Raw genomic sequence first — 20,249 nt, forward strand, 5'->3', positions numbered from 1 at the left:
GTGTGTTATGGCAGCCACTGAAAACAAGTCGCGATCTAGTTTGCCTTATTTTCCAAAGCATAAACAATTTTCAGTTTCAGTTAGATACCACAAAATGCAAGTGCATACAGAAATGTCTGAGTTGCAGTAGGGAAACATTTTGCATTTAAAAAATAAAAGTTTTAAGATATAAAGGAAAGTCTTGGGGAAGCGAGAATATCCTTCATACCTGTACAACATTTTACTGTCTAATAGAAGCCTCAGATGTCCAGTCAATTTCAGCGGCAAAGGCTACCATTGACTGCTTATTGACCATTGACAAATTATGTGTTTTAATGATTAAATACTGCATAACAAACACCCTAAAGCCTATTGTCTTAAAACAAGTGTTTTATTACTAAGGCTTCTGTGAATCTGATATTCAGGCAGCACTCAGTAGGGATAGGTTACCTCTGTTCTACATGGCACTCACTGGGATATTTCAATTAGGGTAAGAGAATTCAAGGTGGTATAACTTGCATATCCAGGGCTTTGGTCCTGGTTGTTGGCTGAGGCGCTTTAGTTACCCTTTTCTCTCCACATAGTCTCTCATTACTCAAGGGTAACTCATATTAGCACCTTTTCTCTCCCACATAGCCTTTTATGACTCAATATTCTAGCCCAGCCTTTTAAAAAAATTTTATTTTGGTAAAATACACATAAAATATACTATCTTTACCATTTTAAGTGTACAGTTCAATGGTAATAAGAAAGTTTATATTCCTTTACATCCATCACCATTAGCTATTTTCAAAACTTCCTTTCATCATGTAAAACTGAAACTCTATACTCAGCAAACAATAATTCCCCATTTCCCTCTCTGTCCAGCCCCTGGCAATAACTATTCTTTCTGTTTCTATGGTTTTGACCATTTCAAGAAACTTATATAAGTGGAATTATACAGTATTTGTCATTTTGTGACTCATTCATTTCACTTAGCATAATGTCCTCAACGTTCATGCATGTTGTAGAATTTCTATTCTTTGTAAGGCTGATTGCTAAAGAGAGATTTCTGTCATTTAAAAACTTGTTTTCTATATGGCTTATAGCATTTTTGTCTCTCGCTTTCTGCATGACTGTCTTCTTTTGTGTTTAGCTGATTTTTGTAATGAAATGTTTATAGACCTGTATCTTTGACTTTTGTATATTTTATATAGTTATTTTATTTACATTTAATATCCTTCAGTTATAACACTCTAATTTAGACTTGTACCAGTTTAACTTCAATAATATACAAAACTCTCTCTTTTACATTTCCATCTCCACTTCTTTTGGTTGCTGGTATCCTAAAATTACACCTTTACACATTGCAGGTCCAAAAACGAAAACTAACACATTTTAAACATATTAGTTTCTTGAATTATGTAGAAAACAAAATGTTAAGTTATAAGCCATTGTTATGATAATAGTAGCTTTTATAATTGTCCATGCACTTGCTTTTACTGTGATCTTCATATGACTACAGATTATTGTGTAGTATCTTTTTATTTTAATTTTCAGAACTCAAATTAACATTTCTTGCAGGACAAGTCTAGTGTTAACAAACTCCCCTCAACTTTTGTATGCCTAGAATGTCTTAATTTGTTCCTCAGTTTGAAGGAAACTCAAAACTCACAGTTTATTAGTGATTGGGTTTATTTTGTGAAATTTTTATATTATCAGGAAACCAATGTGAAATATGTAAACATTGCTGTATTATTAAAGATTAATAATATTTTAAAGGGGAAGCTTATAAAATTATTTACGTCCCCTACTAGATTGCAAGTTCCATAGGCAAGGATCTTTGCCTCTTGTATTCATTGATGTATGGCAAGCACATGGAACAGGCCTAGTGTACAATTCACACTCAATGAAAATTTATTGAATGAATAAATGGATCTTATTTTTCTCAAAAAATAAATGAAGCCTCAGCTGCACAGAAGAGTTTTGTGGCATGCAGGTTTTATTTCAAGGTGAGGAATAAATCAGTTAATCTCATAAAATGCCGTTAGGCTTTGTGATTCTGCAATTGTTTAATATGATTGGATTCATACCAAGGGTCATCCCTGTGATGAACCAGACAGGGTTTCTTATTCAGTTTTTCTAAATTACTCTCACTAGAGGCAGTACAATCAACCACTGCAATCAGTTTATCTGATGCTAACACTCCCATGACACTTGTCTAGGTCACTGTATGATTCTTCCTTTCCAGCTCCCTTGCCATCAGATGCCTTGCTCTTGCTCAAAATGGGGATGGAGTTCTTGGGTTTCACTGGTAACTATGAATCATCAAATGAGTAAACACCATTGGTATGCTGGTGGTTCTCTTTCTAGTGAGATATAGTATAGAAGAAAATTATCTAATATAGGTTAGGTATATTACTCTTATTATTGCTATTGCAATGATTGCTGGTATATAACTGTTCAAATTATATCTCCAATAAAACAACTCATTTTATTCCCTCCAGGGTTAGGTAATATCGTTATTCCTCATACTGAAGGCTTTCAAAAAAATGTTCCTTAGTTTTTATTACATAGAGTTTAACCTTTCTACTCTCAGGAAGAAAGAGAGTTGGAAATGTACTATCTAAATTTAAAAGAGGTGGAAAAATCTCAGCTAATAGCTGGTAGCACAGTGTCTCAGCTATATATTGAGATCCTCATTTAAAGCATTATATAAGAAATGATGTACAGGCCGGGAACTGTGACTCATGCCTGTAATCCCAGCACTTGGGGAGGGCAAGGTGGGTAGATCATCTGATGTCGGGAGTTTGAGACCAACCAGGCTGGCCAACCTAGTGAAACCCTGTCTCTACTAAAAATACAAAAAATGCCTGGGCATGATGTAATTCCAGCTATTCGGGAGGCTGAGGTAGGAGAATTGCTTGATCCTGGAGGTGGAGGCTGCAGTGAGCTGAAATCTCACCACTGCACTGCAGCTGGGTAACAGAGCAAGACTCTGTCTCAAAAACAAGAAAAAAGAAAAAGAAAAAGAAAAAAGAAATGATGTACCCTCACTGTAAAATGTATTAAGGTTATTGTTTTTCAACCATCTAAATTTGTTTAGTATCCAATAAAAATTTAAGTCTCATTTTGTGCCAAGAATTATGTATTTAATACATGGGAGAGGAAACAAAACAGTAATTTTTCTTGAACACATGGAAATTCATAGATAATTGCTGCAATAAATATTAGTCATATTAAATATACATTAAACAAACTTAACTACAATATTATCATAAAAGAGAGGGACGTGATTCTGTATTACAGTGACATGAGGTAGCCTGGGGTGGGGGCAGGAGATCAGAGAGAGTTTACCGAAAACTACAGGTGTTTACATTGAGATCTAAAGGATGAGGAAAAGTGGCTTTAGTAATTCATTGAAGAATCACGTGTGTCTTAAGATTGTTCCAAATCATTGGTTCTCAAATTTGGCACTAGTTTGGAATCATCTTTGTTACACAATACTGATGCCTAGATCTCACACCCAGAGATTCTGATTTCATTGGCATGGGGTGTGGCTTTGGTGTTAGAACCTTTTGTGTTACTCCTGTAGTGGTACTGATATACTTAGTGACAATGTTTAAATTTTAAAGGTAGGAGGATTATGTCTTACTCAAGAAACCATAGGAAGACTTGTTGTTGGAATTCCAAGAATGAGAGGGAATGTTTTATGACATGAATCTATGAACATAAATAATACCAAATCATACAAATCCTGGTAGGCCACATCCAAAGTTTGACCTTTATCTTGAGAATAATGGAAAACTATGGAAAGACTTTAAGCAGATGCTATAATCTCTGAATTTACGTTTGCAATGTAAAAGCTATAAAGAGAAGCTATGAAGTTAGCTTCGGCTAGAATGGTAGGAAGGAGAGAGTTAAATGGATTCAGGAGATCTTTTTAAAGAGGTGAAATTGGCAGATTTTGACAAAATATTGGATCTGAGAGGTGGTAAGACGGACACCTTGATTTCTGGCTAGTGGGATTGAGTTGATAGCAAAGTTAGACTGTGAGCTTAATTTTAGAGACATTTGATCTCCCTTAGAGGTATCGAAGCACAGACAGTGAAGTGATAATGAAATATAATGAGATGGCTGAGCTTGCCATTTTTATTGTTTAGGAGTAAAGATCTAAATTGCAGTAGAGATGCTTTACATTAACCTTGTCAGTTTCATAAAAATAATTATTTTACTGGTACAAAGCATGGTAATAGGCACTGTAATTGACACAAAAATGATTAAGATGGTACCCTGACCTTAGTGGAGGTGATAGGAAAGACAGTGAAAATTTAATGTGATTTTAAAATGAACATCTTAAAATGTCTCGAGGTAGAATGGAATAGAAGAGAATAAAATCCAGCATCTTTTATCAGGTTGTAATAATTAAATACTAAAATATTATTAGAAAAAAATAATAATGTTCTGATCAGATAGAAAAGGAAAGGTAATAGAATTTGAGGGAGGGGAATGACTCCAAAGAATTGTGAAAACTCTCAGGGATACAACATCATATTAGGACATGGTCTCTAGTTGGATACATTTTGTTTTTTCATTCAGCTTGAACTGGACAACCAAAAAGAAAGATGAATAAAGAAGATAGCAGGAGTTTTAATTAATAGATTTGTTTATTAAGACCTGCTATGTACCAATACAATGCTATGATAAGAGTTAGGAGTATAACTGTAGGCAAACAGTCATTATTCTGGCATATAATTTATAGATTCATATCATATTTATTATTTTAAAAAATAGTTTATTTGAGAGAATATCCCTAGTTAGCTTCCACAAAGAAAACCAGTCAAAACAATCCCTTTATTCAAAGAGGTTAAGTAGCCATTCTATGAGTTTGCATTCCTTGTGAGGTGAATATTTTTTTCTTTTTTCATTATTTTGAGATGGAGTCTTGCTCTGTCACCTAGACCAGGGTACAATGGCGCCATCTCGGCTCGATGCAACCTCCGCCTCCCCGGTTGAAGCAATTCTCCTACCTCAGCCTCCCAAGTACCTGGGATTATAGGCATGCACCACCACACATGGCTGGTTTTTGTATTTTTAGTAGAGACAGGGTTTCACCATGTTGGCCAGACTTGTCTCGAACTCCTGCCCTCAGGTGATCCACCTGCCTCAGCCTCCCAAAGTGCTCGTATTACAGGCATGTGCCATGGTGCCTGGCCTGAAGCAAGTTTTAGGGCAGTGGTTTTCAACTTTGGCTGCACATTGGAATCACCTGGAAAGTCTTTTAAACTACTGATGCCTTGATTACACTCCTGGTGATTCTGACTTAATTGTCCTGATGTTTGGCTGTAGTTTCAGAATTTTTAAAGCTTTCCAGGTGATTCTAATATTCAACAAAAGTTGAAAGGGCACAGCTTTAGGGGCATGTTTTATCACTCAAACTACTAAGCCACCCAAAGAATGAGTCTGAGCAAGGAACAAAAGAATTCTAATTATATAGGAAAAATTATTACAAATACTTCTTCAGTCTTGGTGTGTCATGGGCACTTCTAAACACTTATCATATTTTAAATCAGTTCATGGTCCTAAAAAATGTATGAGGAAGTCACTCTTAACTATTCCCATTTGAGAGATGAGAAAACTGAAACCCAACAGCACACACCAAGTAAGTGTCAGAGCAGGTACTTGAACTTAATCAGTCTTCTTCTAGAGCTTCTTATCTGAATTGCTATGATGTATTGCCTCTAAATGTATTGTAATGGTAATTTTACACCAGCAGAATTATAAAAGAAAGAAAAACCTATAAAAACATTAGAATATCATTAAATCAATTAAATGCCAGTTGATAATAGAGTGATCATTGTGACTGCATAAAACATTTTTGAGCTATACTGTGTATATAGACATATATATGTATATATACAAATATGTTTATATATAGATATATGTATATATATATTTATTTGTATATGTGTGTATATAGAGATATGCTGCTTCTTATGTTTATTCGTAGGAAGTGGTTAACAAGTTTATCTTGTTATATAGTATCAAGCTTCTGTTTTCATTACTGAAACAGGGAGATAAAAGTGGCTGAACCATGTGATTTTTTTTTCTCACTTTTGAAAAGTCAGAAAAACATGTCTTTGAAAGATGTTTTCTCCTGAAGGAAACTCAAGTGCTAAGGCTATTCCACATAATCTTAAGAACGACTACTACTTTATGGTAATGACCAAACTGGAGTAATAAAATCTTAGGAGCATATAATCATCCTCTAGGGAGCACATCTTACAAATTGAACCTATTTTACAGGTGGAAATACCATAAAGAAAATTATTATTGGAGCGATTACTGGCACACTGCATTCATTCACATGTCAAAGTGGAAAACACTAATTTAGTTCTATAAAACGTGTATCTGAGCCAACTTGCTATATGTATTTTTTACACTTTCTATCCCATTACCGAAGTAATATCTACCAAACAAATGCTGCGCATTTCTAAGTGGCTGGCTTTCAAGGTGCTTTGCCTATGACTTTTTGTTCCCTCATTTTATCAGAAAGCTGAGAAATCAAGTAAACGAAACATTGTGGCTAGTAGCATACAGTCCTCAATGCTGTGGACATTTTGTGTCCAGCGGCTGGAGCTTTCGTAGTATAGCCAGGCTTCATTTGTTCTGTATGAATACAAGCTAATAAATGGAGAGAATTCCATTTGGTATTCAATTAAGACCTCTCTTGACTCCTGTTATTGAAGACTACAAACTATTGAGCATAAAATTAAAATTGAGCAATTTAGCTCTTCTTGACATAACACTGCCTAAAAAATAATGATGTAAAACCCGAGGGTCACAAGTCATCCCTTACAGCCCATGGACAAATAAGAAGTAGAAACACTGAGGAAGAAAGAGTAAATAAAACTTGATCATTAGTACACATGATGTTAGGAGCATGCTACTGTGCTCATGCAAATACATCAACCCAGTTTGTTGAACTTAAATTCAATATTACATTGAATTTAACAGAATGTTACAAGATGATTATTGCCAAAGCTCCAATGAAGGAAATAATTAAAGCACTAAGCATTTTAATGTTTAAAAATGACTTTAGGCAATAACCAGAAAATACTATAGGAAATCAATAACCAGAAAATACTACAGGAAATCAATATACTGTAACTGAAAGGAAATTGAATTGAGTTTACTTTTTTATCCCTTGTAAATTTTCTTTAGACTGCCAGACCACAGGAGATAGTGAATCTCATTTTGCCATCAGCAGTGTGACTTTCTGTAAGTCTCATGTGCTGCAGGGGCCACCTTTATTGTTTTTTATTTAGGAATCACTCAGCTGAATAGATATGAGATTTGTGTGTGTGTTATCTTTACTAGTCTTGGACTCATTGTTTAAAAACAAAACAAAACAAAAACCAGAAACAAAATCAAAGACACAGCAGACAAAACAACCATCTCCACAGAGCCAGAGAAGTCAAATTAATGAGAATTCAGACATTGAAACCAGAGGAGTTGTTAGATAAGCCTAACACTTGAACCTAAGTGAAATTCTTCTAGTTTTTATCAACCACTATGCCTGTCAGTCTTGCTATGCAACAAGAAATATTGCCAGTTGCAGATACAAATTCAGTTTGAATCTATGTGAATCTAACTCATCTTTATTGCTTATTTTTGAAAAAGGTTATTGAAGTTAAACAAAAAAAGCTTGAAGTGAACCTCAGGGAGATAAGTGGATATGAGCAGAAATTAAGAAATATTAAAATGAGAAATCCAGACAGGATGTTGTGGTTTATACCTATAATCCCAGCATTTTGGGAGGCTGAGGTGGGAGGATCCCTTGAGCCCAAGAGTGCAAAACCAACCTTGAGCAACATGGTTAAATTTTTTCCCTACAAAAATGCAAAAAAATTAGCCAGGCATGGTGGCATGCACCTGTAGTCCCAGCTACTCAAGAGGCTGAGGTGGGATGATCATCTGAGCCTGAGAGGTCAAGCTGCAGTGAACCATGGCTGCACCAAATGCACTCCGGACTGGGTGCCAGAGTGAGACCCTATCTCAAAAAATAAAAACAAAACCCAACAGAACAGGATAAATCCTTCAAAAGGATGTGGATAGTCAACACTTCTTTGGTTGCTATTGTTTAATGTCTTATTCATCTTTAGTATACATTTTAAGGAGTAGTATCAGGATTTAGGATAAATGTAGCATGTTCCATGATTTCTTTAGTAAATTGGTCAAAATGCAGCTTCAGAAATATTTCTGAAAATTTCTAGTCCACTTCATTTTTCTACTACTTTCCTTTACCCACCCTCTTGAATGCCTAAGTGAATGAAAGATAGACACAGTGGAAAGAACAGATTCTCTCAGTCCTCAGTTTCCTCACTATAAAATGGAAATAGTAGTCACCCTTCTCAAATAGTTGCTTTAAAAATTGAATGAGTTAATAAAAGTACATCTCTCGATGTAAATGTTATTATAATTGCATATGTAAATGTTATAATAATTGTTATAAAATAATGATGACGATAATGATGATTTTACCTTTTAAAATGTATCACCAAGATGTCAATTCACTAGCTATTATATTAAACCAAATTTAATAATTTGGAGTCTCAATGTCACTGACTATAAAATAGAAATATCTTCCCTACCTACCTTAAATAGATGACATTTATGAAAAGGATTCATAAGCCATAAAACAACACCTCAATGAAAAATGCTGAATCTAGACTTTAAAAATAACTGGATTAAATACTAATTTCACCTCTTAGTAGATACGTGATCTTAACGAAGTCCTGAGTTTTCTGGTCTATTAAATAATAATGGTAATAGCACCTTCTCATTTGGTCATTGTGAAGCTTGCATGTGTAAAAAGCTCAGTACCATGGCTGACCACAGAAAGTATTAAACAATGTTCAAAAATGTACTTTCTTAGTTATACCCCATTATGATATGTGATAAGGGAATGTATTTTTATTTCTAGTTTTCCAGAGAACCTGTATCCTAAACATTCTTTACCCGCAAATTAAGTCTTTGAGCATCCTAGTTCTTGGCATCCACAGCTAATATTTAGGAAACATTATAAAGTTTGTGCATATGAAGAAAAAATCAAGTTAAGTAAAAGGAACTTACCAATCCTAAACTCTAGACTGCTGTTATTAAGAAGAGGAACAACTGTCCAAATGCTATTATCAAAGGACATATGAGTCAGATGGGGAAAAAAAAAAAAAAAAAGGAGAACACAGAAAGGTGAAAAGTCTTTGTCAAGTAGAGGAGAGAAATTATTGTCTTGTAACACATATGAGAGAGTCTGGCCAAATATTAAAAATTTTAAAAATGAATAGAAATATTGTATATGGTGTAAATAATGTTTAAGTCACTGCCTAGATCAGAAGATGAGAGATATTTATCTAGTCTACCTACTTCAAATGCTTTTTTGATCTTGTTATTTGGAACCTCCAAATACTAGAATGTTTTAGAATTATTAAACCATTGACCAGGTTCAGTTATGTTTAAAAGAAAATATCATTCTGAAGAAACTGAAAATTATATATTTATAAATGTTTGTCCATAGCATTGTTGAAACAAATGGCTCAAATTTCACTGTTAATCCAATAGCTGTTATTTTTTACTACTCAATACACCAAATGGCATAGTCAAGTTGGTGCTAATAGAGGTCATTTATTTACACAAACTGACAATAGCCTCACCAAATTTAAGAGACAACTCTAAGGAGGACAGAGAAGAAATTACTGTGTTTGCTTTGGCAGCTTAGACATATTTATCATGAACAAGATCATATCCTAAAAGGTGTCCGTTAAGCTTAAAATTAAGTTATATTGTTGTAATATGTGGAGATAGCACATTGGAATAGCTCTTCACTTAATGTTATAGATGATTTTTTTCCACCAATATTATTTGGTTTAGGAAAATAAAATCCTCTTGAAGAAGTAATTAGAAAAAGCACACATCACGGAATGTAATTGAAGATAGACTTGTTGACCTCAGAAGAGAAAAGCTCAAAAGAAATTTCATAAAGTTTTAAATTTGGCAAGAGGACCACAATGTCTCTGATAATTAGACTTTCAACACGTTTGGATTTGCTAATTGGATCTAAGTTCTAATTAGGCTTTTTATGTAACTAAGAATGACATATCATTGTATGAATTTAATGTGCTTTTACAGTTGAAACCAACAATTAGCAGCCTTTTCCAAATTATTTTAATAAGGAAAACGCTGGCTCTGCTGTTTATATTGTGACATTCCCTTCTCTTAAGATATATTACGTACATTTTAGTTTTCTTAATTAAACACCTTTTGGGGAGCTCAATGAGAAAATTGGGTTTTAATAGGAAGCTCCTAAATTGTTTATTTGTGGGGAAGACTTGCCAGCCAGTATGTAGATGACTTTGGAAGCCACAGACAAACTGCGATAAAAAGAAATAAATCACAATTATCAGGAGAAAATAGCACAATTAACCATTTCCCCCATGACCATAAGTTAATCAAAACAGGCTCTGAATATGACTGAAGGTCTGTTACATTTTTAAGTGCAAATGCAGAATATTTCCCAAACGTGAAGGCTCATGGAGCTGGTTTCAGGATGAATAACAGGGCATTTCTTCCCAAGATGTGAATTACAACATTCTCTCTTTCTGCAGCCTTGTTCCATAAACAGTTATCTGCTAATTCAAGTCACATTATCTCTTTCTTTTCTCCTTATTTTTGATGGAGCGTCATCAAATTTTATCCCATTTGAGATTTATAGATAGTCATTTAAAAACTGGTAGCCCTCAGATTTGTATATTACAGGAGATAAGACCGACATCAGAATGTAAAATTAAACTACTATTTGGGTGAGTAAAGAGCAGTGAGTCATTGCAAAACTTTAAGGGAAAGGCTGCTGCCAAAATATTCCAAGCAAATTGATAACACTGACAAAAAGGCAAATTATATTGTTTTATGTACTATGAATACATTGAAAACAAAGCCATACACTTTTTTTTTTCAAATAAAAGCAGTTGCCCTTCTAACCATATTAAAAAATATTGTCTTTTTTCCCCAGTAAAAGCCATAGAAGATCAAATTAAAACCATTGAAACTATTAGAGAATCTAACTTATGCAGTAACTGAGATATTAAAAGAGACATTATGTTAGAATTATATGTGCTATTACTTTTCCAATTAGTGTATTACTGGAACTGAGTGACTGGTGTATATATAACTCCTCATTAAGTAAAATGTCCTCAATAAGCCTCCTAAAGCACAATAAGCATGATATTTAAAAGCAGGAAATGGCATTTCTGATAACCTCATTTCCTATTAAAAAAGAAAGCCTGTGCATTACTTTTTCTATACCAATTATTCTGAAAGCTATCACATGCTTCTCCATAAGGGCTATACCAAGGTGATGGGACTGTTCTTCAGGCAGAAAAAAAATGACCAGAGCTGTCTTATCTTTCAGCTTGGGTGCTGGAATCCTGTCACAGGTCTGAATGGGTCACTGACTGACAAGAAATTGGAGAATAACATGCGTGGAGTGGTTCTACGTGTGGTAACTGTTCTGGTAAGTACTATTTGAGCCTTGTGTTTTTGATTTCTGGAGGTTACTTTATCTGACATTTCTTTGTTTTGTTAACTGATGACCTAATCTTAAAGGAGTTTTTAACAAATTCTTAATACACATTCTAAGATATTTTTAATGGTCATATTTTAGAGCCTTCAATTTACATGAATCAGGATCACTGTTTTGCAGACTTTTAATTATAGTGCTTGTGTTAGAAATTTTCTTAGACATTTTGGCTCAATTTTCTAGTTTTCTACACATGATAAAGCAAAGGTATGTCTCAGGCCTTCTTTCTTTGAAACTGTAGTATGAGTAAATGAACATAACCCTAACCATGCCAAACAATGGTAGATTTGGTAAAATGTACATCCATAGTAGTGAAATAGTAACAAACTAAGAATCCTTCTTGTAGGGACCTACTTCAAAGGGAAGCTGATCTGTTGCTTAATAGGTGTCTGTATTCCAGGCTCAGTGCTGATTACTGAGGACGTTGACAAGTAAAATACACAGACATAATTCTGTCTGGATAGAGCTTATCATCTAGTGATTCTGTGAATGTTGAATAGGATTACAGTAGTCTCCCATTATCTGTGGGGTCACATTCCAAGACCCCTAGTGGATGCCTGAAACTGTGTATCGTTTTATGTTTTCTTCCAACATTGTGTAGGGCTTGTAGGGTATACAGTGCAGATATGCTGGACAAAGGGATGATTCACGTCCAGGGCGTGTCAATGGGATAGTGTGAGATTTCATCATGCTACCTAAAACAATGTTAAACTTAAAACTTATAAATTGCTTATTTCTAAAGGTTTCCATTTAATATTTTTTGGGCCATGGTTGATTGGGGGCATAACTGAAACTGGTGAAAGAGAAACCACAGATAAGGGGAGACTACTGTATACCTGGGAAAGATCTGTTACAATTTCATTTACTTATTAAAGAAAATAAATGGTAACTGTCATCATAATTCTAGAAAACAACGAAACATTGTTTGCTCTCCTAGTAGACATATACAATAAGATGTTAATAGAAATATTCTTAAACAGTAGAATACTCAAATGGGCTCTGTCTAAATAGCAATAAACTATGAAGGCATATATTCTTCTTTCCTATTCCAACATATTTAACCATGTGCTTGTTTATAGACTGTTTCAAAACATAATAGCCCACAGTTACTAACTTTATTTTTCTTCAGAAAACCCTACTTGTTTTTAAGTTTGAAAATAGTTTCCTATAGCTAAGTAAATTTCAGAATTAATAAACAGGAAAGGAAGTCTTTTTGATATGTTGATGCTAATTGGATGTTCATGAAAGTTTATAATCCAATTGCTGCCCATTGTACATTGTCTACTATAAATTAAATAGATGAAATGTAATTTTATTGTCAAAAAATGTCTTTGTGAATATTCTGTGTGAAAGGACATTCAAGTGAGTAACCTATTCCTCTTTTTTGGGGTCCATAAATTATTCCTAGTTATTATTTTTGAAATGGCTTCATTGGTTTTGGTAAATAATTATAAATACTTCACAACTTAAGTGGGAATTTGCTTCTGTATGTACCTAAGGGTGCAGATATGTATTTACATTGATGTGTTCATATTAAAGAAAGACATTTAAAGTACAGCAAACTATTAATAGTCTTTTCTTCTAGTGATTCACATAAAAACTTCAGTGATGATTGCAATGAAAGACAGTCTATGTGCTTTGTTTTTCTTTGAGAAAAGAAAACAAATCTTTAAGGCAAATTAACTTCAATCAATTTTAAGCAAATATTTATTTAGTACTTACTATATGATAGACTCAGTAATTAATATAAAACAAATAAGATATAGACCCTGTCCTCAAAGTATGCACAGAATCTTGTTAGGTTGATGCACATACAGCAAAACAGCTCAGATTTATTAAATATGGTTGATCCTTGGTATCTGTGAGGGATTGGTGTCAGGAAGCCCCCGTACCAAAATCTGCAAATGCTCAAGTTTCTGATATAAAATGACATAGTATTTGCATATAATCTATGTACCTCCTCTCAGATGCTTTAAATGATTTTTAGATTACTCTTAATACCTAATACAATGTAAATGGTATATAAGTAGTTGCTCTACTGAATTGTATATTATTTTTATTTTTGTTATTTTTATTTTTTTTTCTAACATTCTTGAGCCTCAGTTGATTGAATCTATGGAATTGAGTCTCCAGATGCAGAACCTGTGAATATAGAGTACTAACTGTACTTACTATGTGCAAGCTACTCTACTAAGTCTTTTGCATGTATTGTCTTACTTCATTCTCACAATATTTCCAAGAAATAGATACTATTCCGATCTCAAGAATATGGAAGAGGAAACCGATACATACATACACATACACACACACATGCATATATGTACGTATGTATTTTTAATGTATCATTAAGAGGGAAGGGGTCTAGAATCAGACTTCCTGAATTTGAATTCTGACTCTCCTACTTACTATCTGTATAATGTTCATAAATATATGAACCAACAAGAAATTGGAGAATAACATGCATGGTGTGGTTCTACATGTGGTAACTGTTCTAGTAAGTATTACCTGAGCTTTGTGGTTTTACAGATAGTAAGTAGCAGAGCTAGGATTCAAATTCAGGAAGTCTGATTCTAGACCTTAACCCTTTCCCTCTTAATGATAAATTATACTCTCTCCAGTCCTACTGTGATAACTCATAATATTTATGATAATGAAATGGAAAGTAATTGGTGACAAATGAAAAGGCATGAGAAGCTAAGCTGCAACAAGTATAAGATATCTAAGAAACATAAATTGGCATTTGGGAGGAGATTGCTGATTAATAATTCTTATTTACCTGCTTTGATTGGCTTTAAAACAGACTTGCTACATCTTTAATGAACATACATACATTCACTCATGAATTCACACAAAACAGACAAAGATCCTGCCTTGACTTTAGAGTTTTGTTGTTTGTTTTTGTCAAGATAAGGTCTCCCTCTGTCAGTCACCCAGGCTAGAATATAGTGGCATGATCATGATCACTGAAGCTTCAAACTCCTGGGCTCAAGAAATCCTCCCACCTCAGCTTCCTGAGTAGCTGGACTACAGGTGCATGCCACCATGCCTGGCAAATTTATTTTTTGTAGAGGCAGGGACTTGCTATGTTGCTCAGGCTGGTCTTGAACTCTTGGCCTCCAGTAATCCCCCCAAAGTGTCAGGATTACACATACAAGCCACCACACCCATCCAGGGAGTTTAGTTCTAGCAAGATATCTTCTAAAGCCTTTAAAATAGTCTTGAAACATTGAAGTGCAATTGTTCTCCATTAAATACACATACAACATTCCTTTGCCTGAAATTATCATTAAAATAATTCAGTATATAAATTGAATTCGTATATAAATATATTACTGGAAACCTATAGCAAAGACTCTGATAGTTATTTGGCTGTATTTTATAAATTGAAAAACATAGTTTTTCATATTTTAATATCTCTAAAATTAGGATCCATCCTTCAACTTCTGTTTGCAATTATAATTAGCATCATGTTTGTCTTTATTAGTGATATGTAAAATAATTGCACATTCTAAATAGGACACATTTTAGGTTAAATAGTGTATGGTATTTTTACAAATTAAATTAATGGATATTCCTGGAAAGTTAAATTCAAAATTTCTAGGCAAGAAGCCATATAAAGAGAATAATTCTTTTAAAAATACCTCCAAAAGGAAAGACAGTAGGAAATATACCAATTAGAAAATATAGGACAGAAATAGCAATGAGAAAAAACACTGTCTAAATTAAAACTGTTGCCACAATTATAAAAGGATATACACAGAGATAGTAAATACACAGAGGTAGCTTATCTTAAACCATTACCACAAAGCAGTATCCAAACTATGTGTTGAGAGAATGATAGGTTTTTCTAAGCAACTCACCAAAGGAAGGATTGTTTATCTGACTGCAACAGACAGCTATCTTTTGAGTTATCATTTTGAGTAACTTCTTTTTCCTAAAAATTTCCTAAAAATTATCATTTTGAGTAATTTGTTTTTCCTAAAATTTCCATTATTAGTCTCACTTCTTTGAATTGCATTTTTGAGAGACATTGTGACAGATTCATGGCACCAGAGACTTAATTTCTACAAATATAAAAACGTATGAAGGTTAGATTTAGTTATTTACATACATCAGTGTGAAGTCAAGCAATGTACTTAATTTACTCTTAATATACCGTTAAACAAAGGAATAAATAACATGTAATTAGTTTTTTTATTCAAAGCACTTCAAGCAATTTTTTGCCTTTATTTCACCAAGTCTCCTCTATTTAATACATTCATACTAAGAAGCTTTGGCGTACACTGCAAAAAGCACTGAACTTGCAGTCAAAAGGTGTGACTTTTAGTATTGTACCAGCTTTTCTGCTTAATTGATCTTTGAATTTATGGAAACCAAGAAGCTATTCTGACTTCAATTTTTCTGTCTCTGAAAGAGGAATAACGAAACCAAACACAAAGGGTTACTATGTTATTAACTGGTTTAAACTATGTGAAAGCAGGTAGCAAAATGAACAGTGCTTCTAAATATATTATCTCTGCAGTGAAACTATGATGTGTAAGTGAAGAAAAAAAGCATGAGTGATCATAAAAGTCTAATTGCTCATTGTAATTAAACTTCAGATTTTTGTGAAAGATTGTCTGGAGGACTCTAAGGCAGACAAACAAATATAAACTGCAAAATAATGAGTTTTAGGTCCAGACACTCTTTCCTGAATTTGAAAACCTGCTAATGAGGACCACAGGAACACTTGTGCCAGTGAAGCTGGTACTTCCTAGAGGAAAAATACACAAAAAACAACTAGCACCAAAAACAAAAGCACCCTGAATTATGATCTTCAAAAATATCTAAAAGTTTACATGTCAATTATATTGTCTTATAAAAAATTGTGTTTGGCTCCAGGCTAGCTTTAAATAGACTCTATATTTTAATAGATAACTTAAAAAAATTATTCCAGTGATAGTTCTGAAAAGTCATTGTCTTTAAATATTTCGCTAAGGATCTTGTCCAAGTATTTGCTACTTAGAGACCTTTAGAATTCTCATCACTTCCTCAAAGTTCAAGATTTTCTGAGGTCTCAGCATTTGAGCCTCTTGAACCTGGAGGCAGGATTAGGAGTTAAGAAAGTAAACTTGACAGGAGACTCCACTGGGCAAGCCCTCACAGCAAGGAGTTGGGAAGGGAGCTGACAGCAAGCTCTGGTGGCTCCCACAGCAATGTCTGGAGAGGGATCCTTTGGAAGAGTTAATAAATAATAAGGTTTGGTTCAGGGCTCCAGGCAAGAAGGACAACTCTGGCTGAGGAAATTTCCAGGGGATGATATCTAAAATAAACTGAAAGTCACAATGAAATATGATAAGTGCCATCTGATAATCCCACGATGGGAGTGTACAGGATAGCATTGTGGTTAGGAGCAGAGTTCCCGGAGCAGTCTCACTTCTGGGGTGGCAAATGAGGAGTTCTGTGGACCCAGCAAAATAAGTAGAGCTGTCAAAGATGAAAGAGGAACAAACAAAAAACAACACTAACAGAAAATTTTATATTCTCTGGAAATATTGCAAATCATATATCTGGTAAGTGATATTAAGCATATGAAAAAATTATAACTCAATATGAAGAAGACATATAAGCTAAATTAAAATGAGCAAAGATCTGAAGGGTTCTGTAATGAAGATATATTCGTATAAATGATCAGTAAGCAAAGGAAGAGACATTCAACATAGTTTTCCATCATGGAAATGCAAATTAAAACCACAATGATCTATGACTGCAGGCCCACTAGGATGGCTATATTCAAAAGGACAGATAATTACAAGTGTTAGCAAGGATGTGGAAAAATCAGAATACTGATACATTGCTGATAGGAATGTAAAATGGTACAACTGCTTCAGAAGACAATCCAGCAGTTCCTCAAATGGTTAAAAGTAGAATCATATATGATGTACCAATTCCACTGTATATATTATCTCAAGAGAAATGAAAACATATGTCCATATGAACACCTGTACTCAAATGTTTATAGCAGCATTGTTGATAGCAGCCAAAAATAGAAACCACCCAGAGGTCTATCAATTGATGAATGGATACATAAAATGTAGTAAACATAAAATGGAATATTCTTTGGCAATAGAATGAAATTACACATTGATAACATTTTACAACATGGATGAGCCTCAAAAGCATGCTAAGTGAAAGAAGCCAGTCACAAAGGATCATGTATTACATGAATTCATTTCTGTGAAATGTTCAGAATAGACAAGTTTGCAGAGACTTACGGGGCAGAACGTAATTAGTGATTACCTAGGGCTGGGGAAGATTTGGGGATTGGGAGACAACAGCCAACAAGAGTTGCATTTTTGAGGGGGGTGCTGGTAATAAAGTTCTAAAACTGACTGCAATGATGATTGCACATATTTGTGAATATACTTAAACTATTGGATTGTGCACTTTGAATGGGTGAATTGTGTATTATGTGAAGTATATCTGAATAAATCTACTTTTTCAAAAAGAGAGGATCTGGAGAACCAGACTTCCTATGTTTAAATCCCCACAACTCCTACCCATGAATGTAGTCCAAGTATTTAAACTCTATGACTCTGTTTCTTCATCTGTACAATGGAGATAATATAAATTCTCTGCCTCATAAAACTGTTATAAAAATTCAAAGAACTAGTACGTGCAAAGACCAAAGACCTACTAACAGAATGTGGCACATAAAAAGTGTGGTATGTGGCCGGGCGCGGTGGCTCACGCCTGTAATCCCAGCACTTTGGGAGATGTTACCAGCACTTGTTACCCAGGCAGGTGGATCACGAGGTCAAGAGATCGAGACCATCCTGGTCAACATGGTGAAACCCCGTCTCTACTAAAAATACAAAAAATTAGCTGGGCATAGTGGCGCGTGCCTGTAATCCCAGCTACTCAGGAGGCTGAGGCAGGAGACTTGCCTGAACCCAGGAGGCAGAGGTTGCGGTGAGCCGAGATTGCGCCATTGCACTCCAGCCTGGGTAACAAGAGTGAAACTCCATCTCAAAAAAAAAAAAAAAAAAAAAAAAAAAAAAAAAAAAAAAAAGTGTGGTATGTGTTCATTCTTCTAATGAACAGACTGTTAAGGGAGAGCATGAAAGAAACATCTAACTTATGGGTAAGGCACTAGGCAAGGCTTAAAGGTTGATAGTTAAATTTGTCTTGAAAGATGAGCAGGGATTATCAAGGCATAGATAAGAGGGAAGGGATATCCAGCATTAGAAAGAGTGTGTGCAAAACTATGTAGATAAGATATTCTATCAAGAATTTAAAGGATCCTAAAAGTAAACTCACATGTTATCTGAAGTATGAGAAATTGAAATACAGAAAATTCCAGCAGCCTATGTGTAACATATTCTCTTTTTTAAGAATTCCTGTAAAGATAATTCAGTAAGAAATTTCTCTGTGACAATGAAGGTAACATTGCATGAGGTAAATAATATTCACCAAGTGAAAAATATTGTTACAACTCTGATCCAGTGTAAAGTTTAGGTAAAATAGTACTCATTTTCATTATTGAAACAGTGTAATAGGTAGATATAGCTCTGTGTTGTAGACATATTTTGTTTTGTCTCTTCCAATTCTACCTATCTTATGTCAATGGGGAAAATGTGATTTTTTTATAAACAGACACTTGAAGAAAAATGGCCTATGCAAATGATGTAATTTAGAGCAACCCTGGTAGATGGGTTCATTTCAGTTCTGACTGAATAAAATCATCATAAAAATTGATGCATGACAATGGTTTTAAAATTTCTTATTCTTTCACATCACACCAATTCTTGAAATGATAGCTTGAAACAGACATGTGTGAGTATCGCTATTGCATATTTGGTAGCCTACCTGACCCTACTTTTCTCCGCGTGGAAGGTGGAACCTGAATTCTTAAACACTGAGCAAACATTTCAGACATGTGTTCTCTAATTTACTTTTGAAAAACAGATTTACTACTTGTCTCTAGAAGTTTAGAAAGAGATATTGACAGAGCCATTTGCAAATTCAAAGACATAAAAACGGTAGGTAGAGTTCCATAATCAAATCAATATTTGGTTAGAAAATGAAAGAAACAATGTTTAGACACCTTTTAAGTGCACTTAAAAATATTAAAAAGTAAAAATAAACATTTCAAAAAGCTGAAAAAAAAGAAAATTTCACAACATTCTAACTGAAGTTATGTGAACTATATTATATACTTTCAGAAATGCAGTGTACCACTGCATCTGAACAAAAACATAATGCTAACATGTCCTTGAAGCTTTAAGTCATCTTTTGACAATGCAGTAGTTTCAACATAGTCACAAAAAGACAAAACCAGTTCCACATAAAATTTCTCAGAAATGAACATGATTATAAATATAAAATCTTGGAGAGATGTTACTGAAATAGATTTTACATTTTAGAGTTACAAAGGAATATATTAGTAACTATTAGAGCTTTCAGATAACATTACCAGCTAGCTTAAGAATAAATTTCACTGTTAGTATTTTCTCCAATCTTTACTGAACCTTCAAGATTGTTAGTAATTTTTTTGTATCTTCTTGATATGGCCAGGATAGAGTTATTAAATAACTTCTTCAAGTTACAAATATGCTAAAAATAAGTATTGAATCATTATTTGTCTAATTGACTTCCAGCCATGATGGTCTAACAA

General features: G+C 34.1%; 1 protein-coding gene across 4 annotated transcripts in view; it reads left to right on the forward strand.

Moving 5' to 3' along the window:
• GRID2 (glutamate ionotropic receptor delta type subunit 2) overlaps positions 1–20,249 on the forward strand; it is a 1,500,723-nt gene that overhangs the window by 1,089,164 nt on the left and 391,310 nt on the right. For all 4 annotated transcript variants that reach the window (XM_074396451.1, XM_003924021.4, XM_074396449.1 and 1 more), the window contains one exon: positions 11,426–11,527. In XM_074396451.1, the coding sequence (XP_074252552.1) occupies positions 11,426–11,527 (102 nt within the window). The remainder of the gene's footprint in view (positions 1–11,425; positions 11,528–20,249) is intronic.

The sequence above is a fragment of the Saimiri boliviensis genome, chromosome 3 (genome assembly GCF_048565385.1).
Source record: "Saimiri boliviensis isolate mSaiBol1 chromosome 3, mSaiBol1.pri, whole genome shotgun sequence".
NCBI lineage: Eukaryota > Metazoa > Chordata > Mammalia > Primates > Cebidae > Saimiri > Saimiri boliviensis.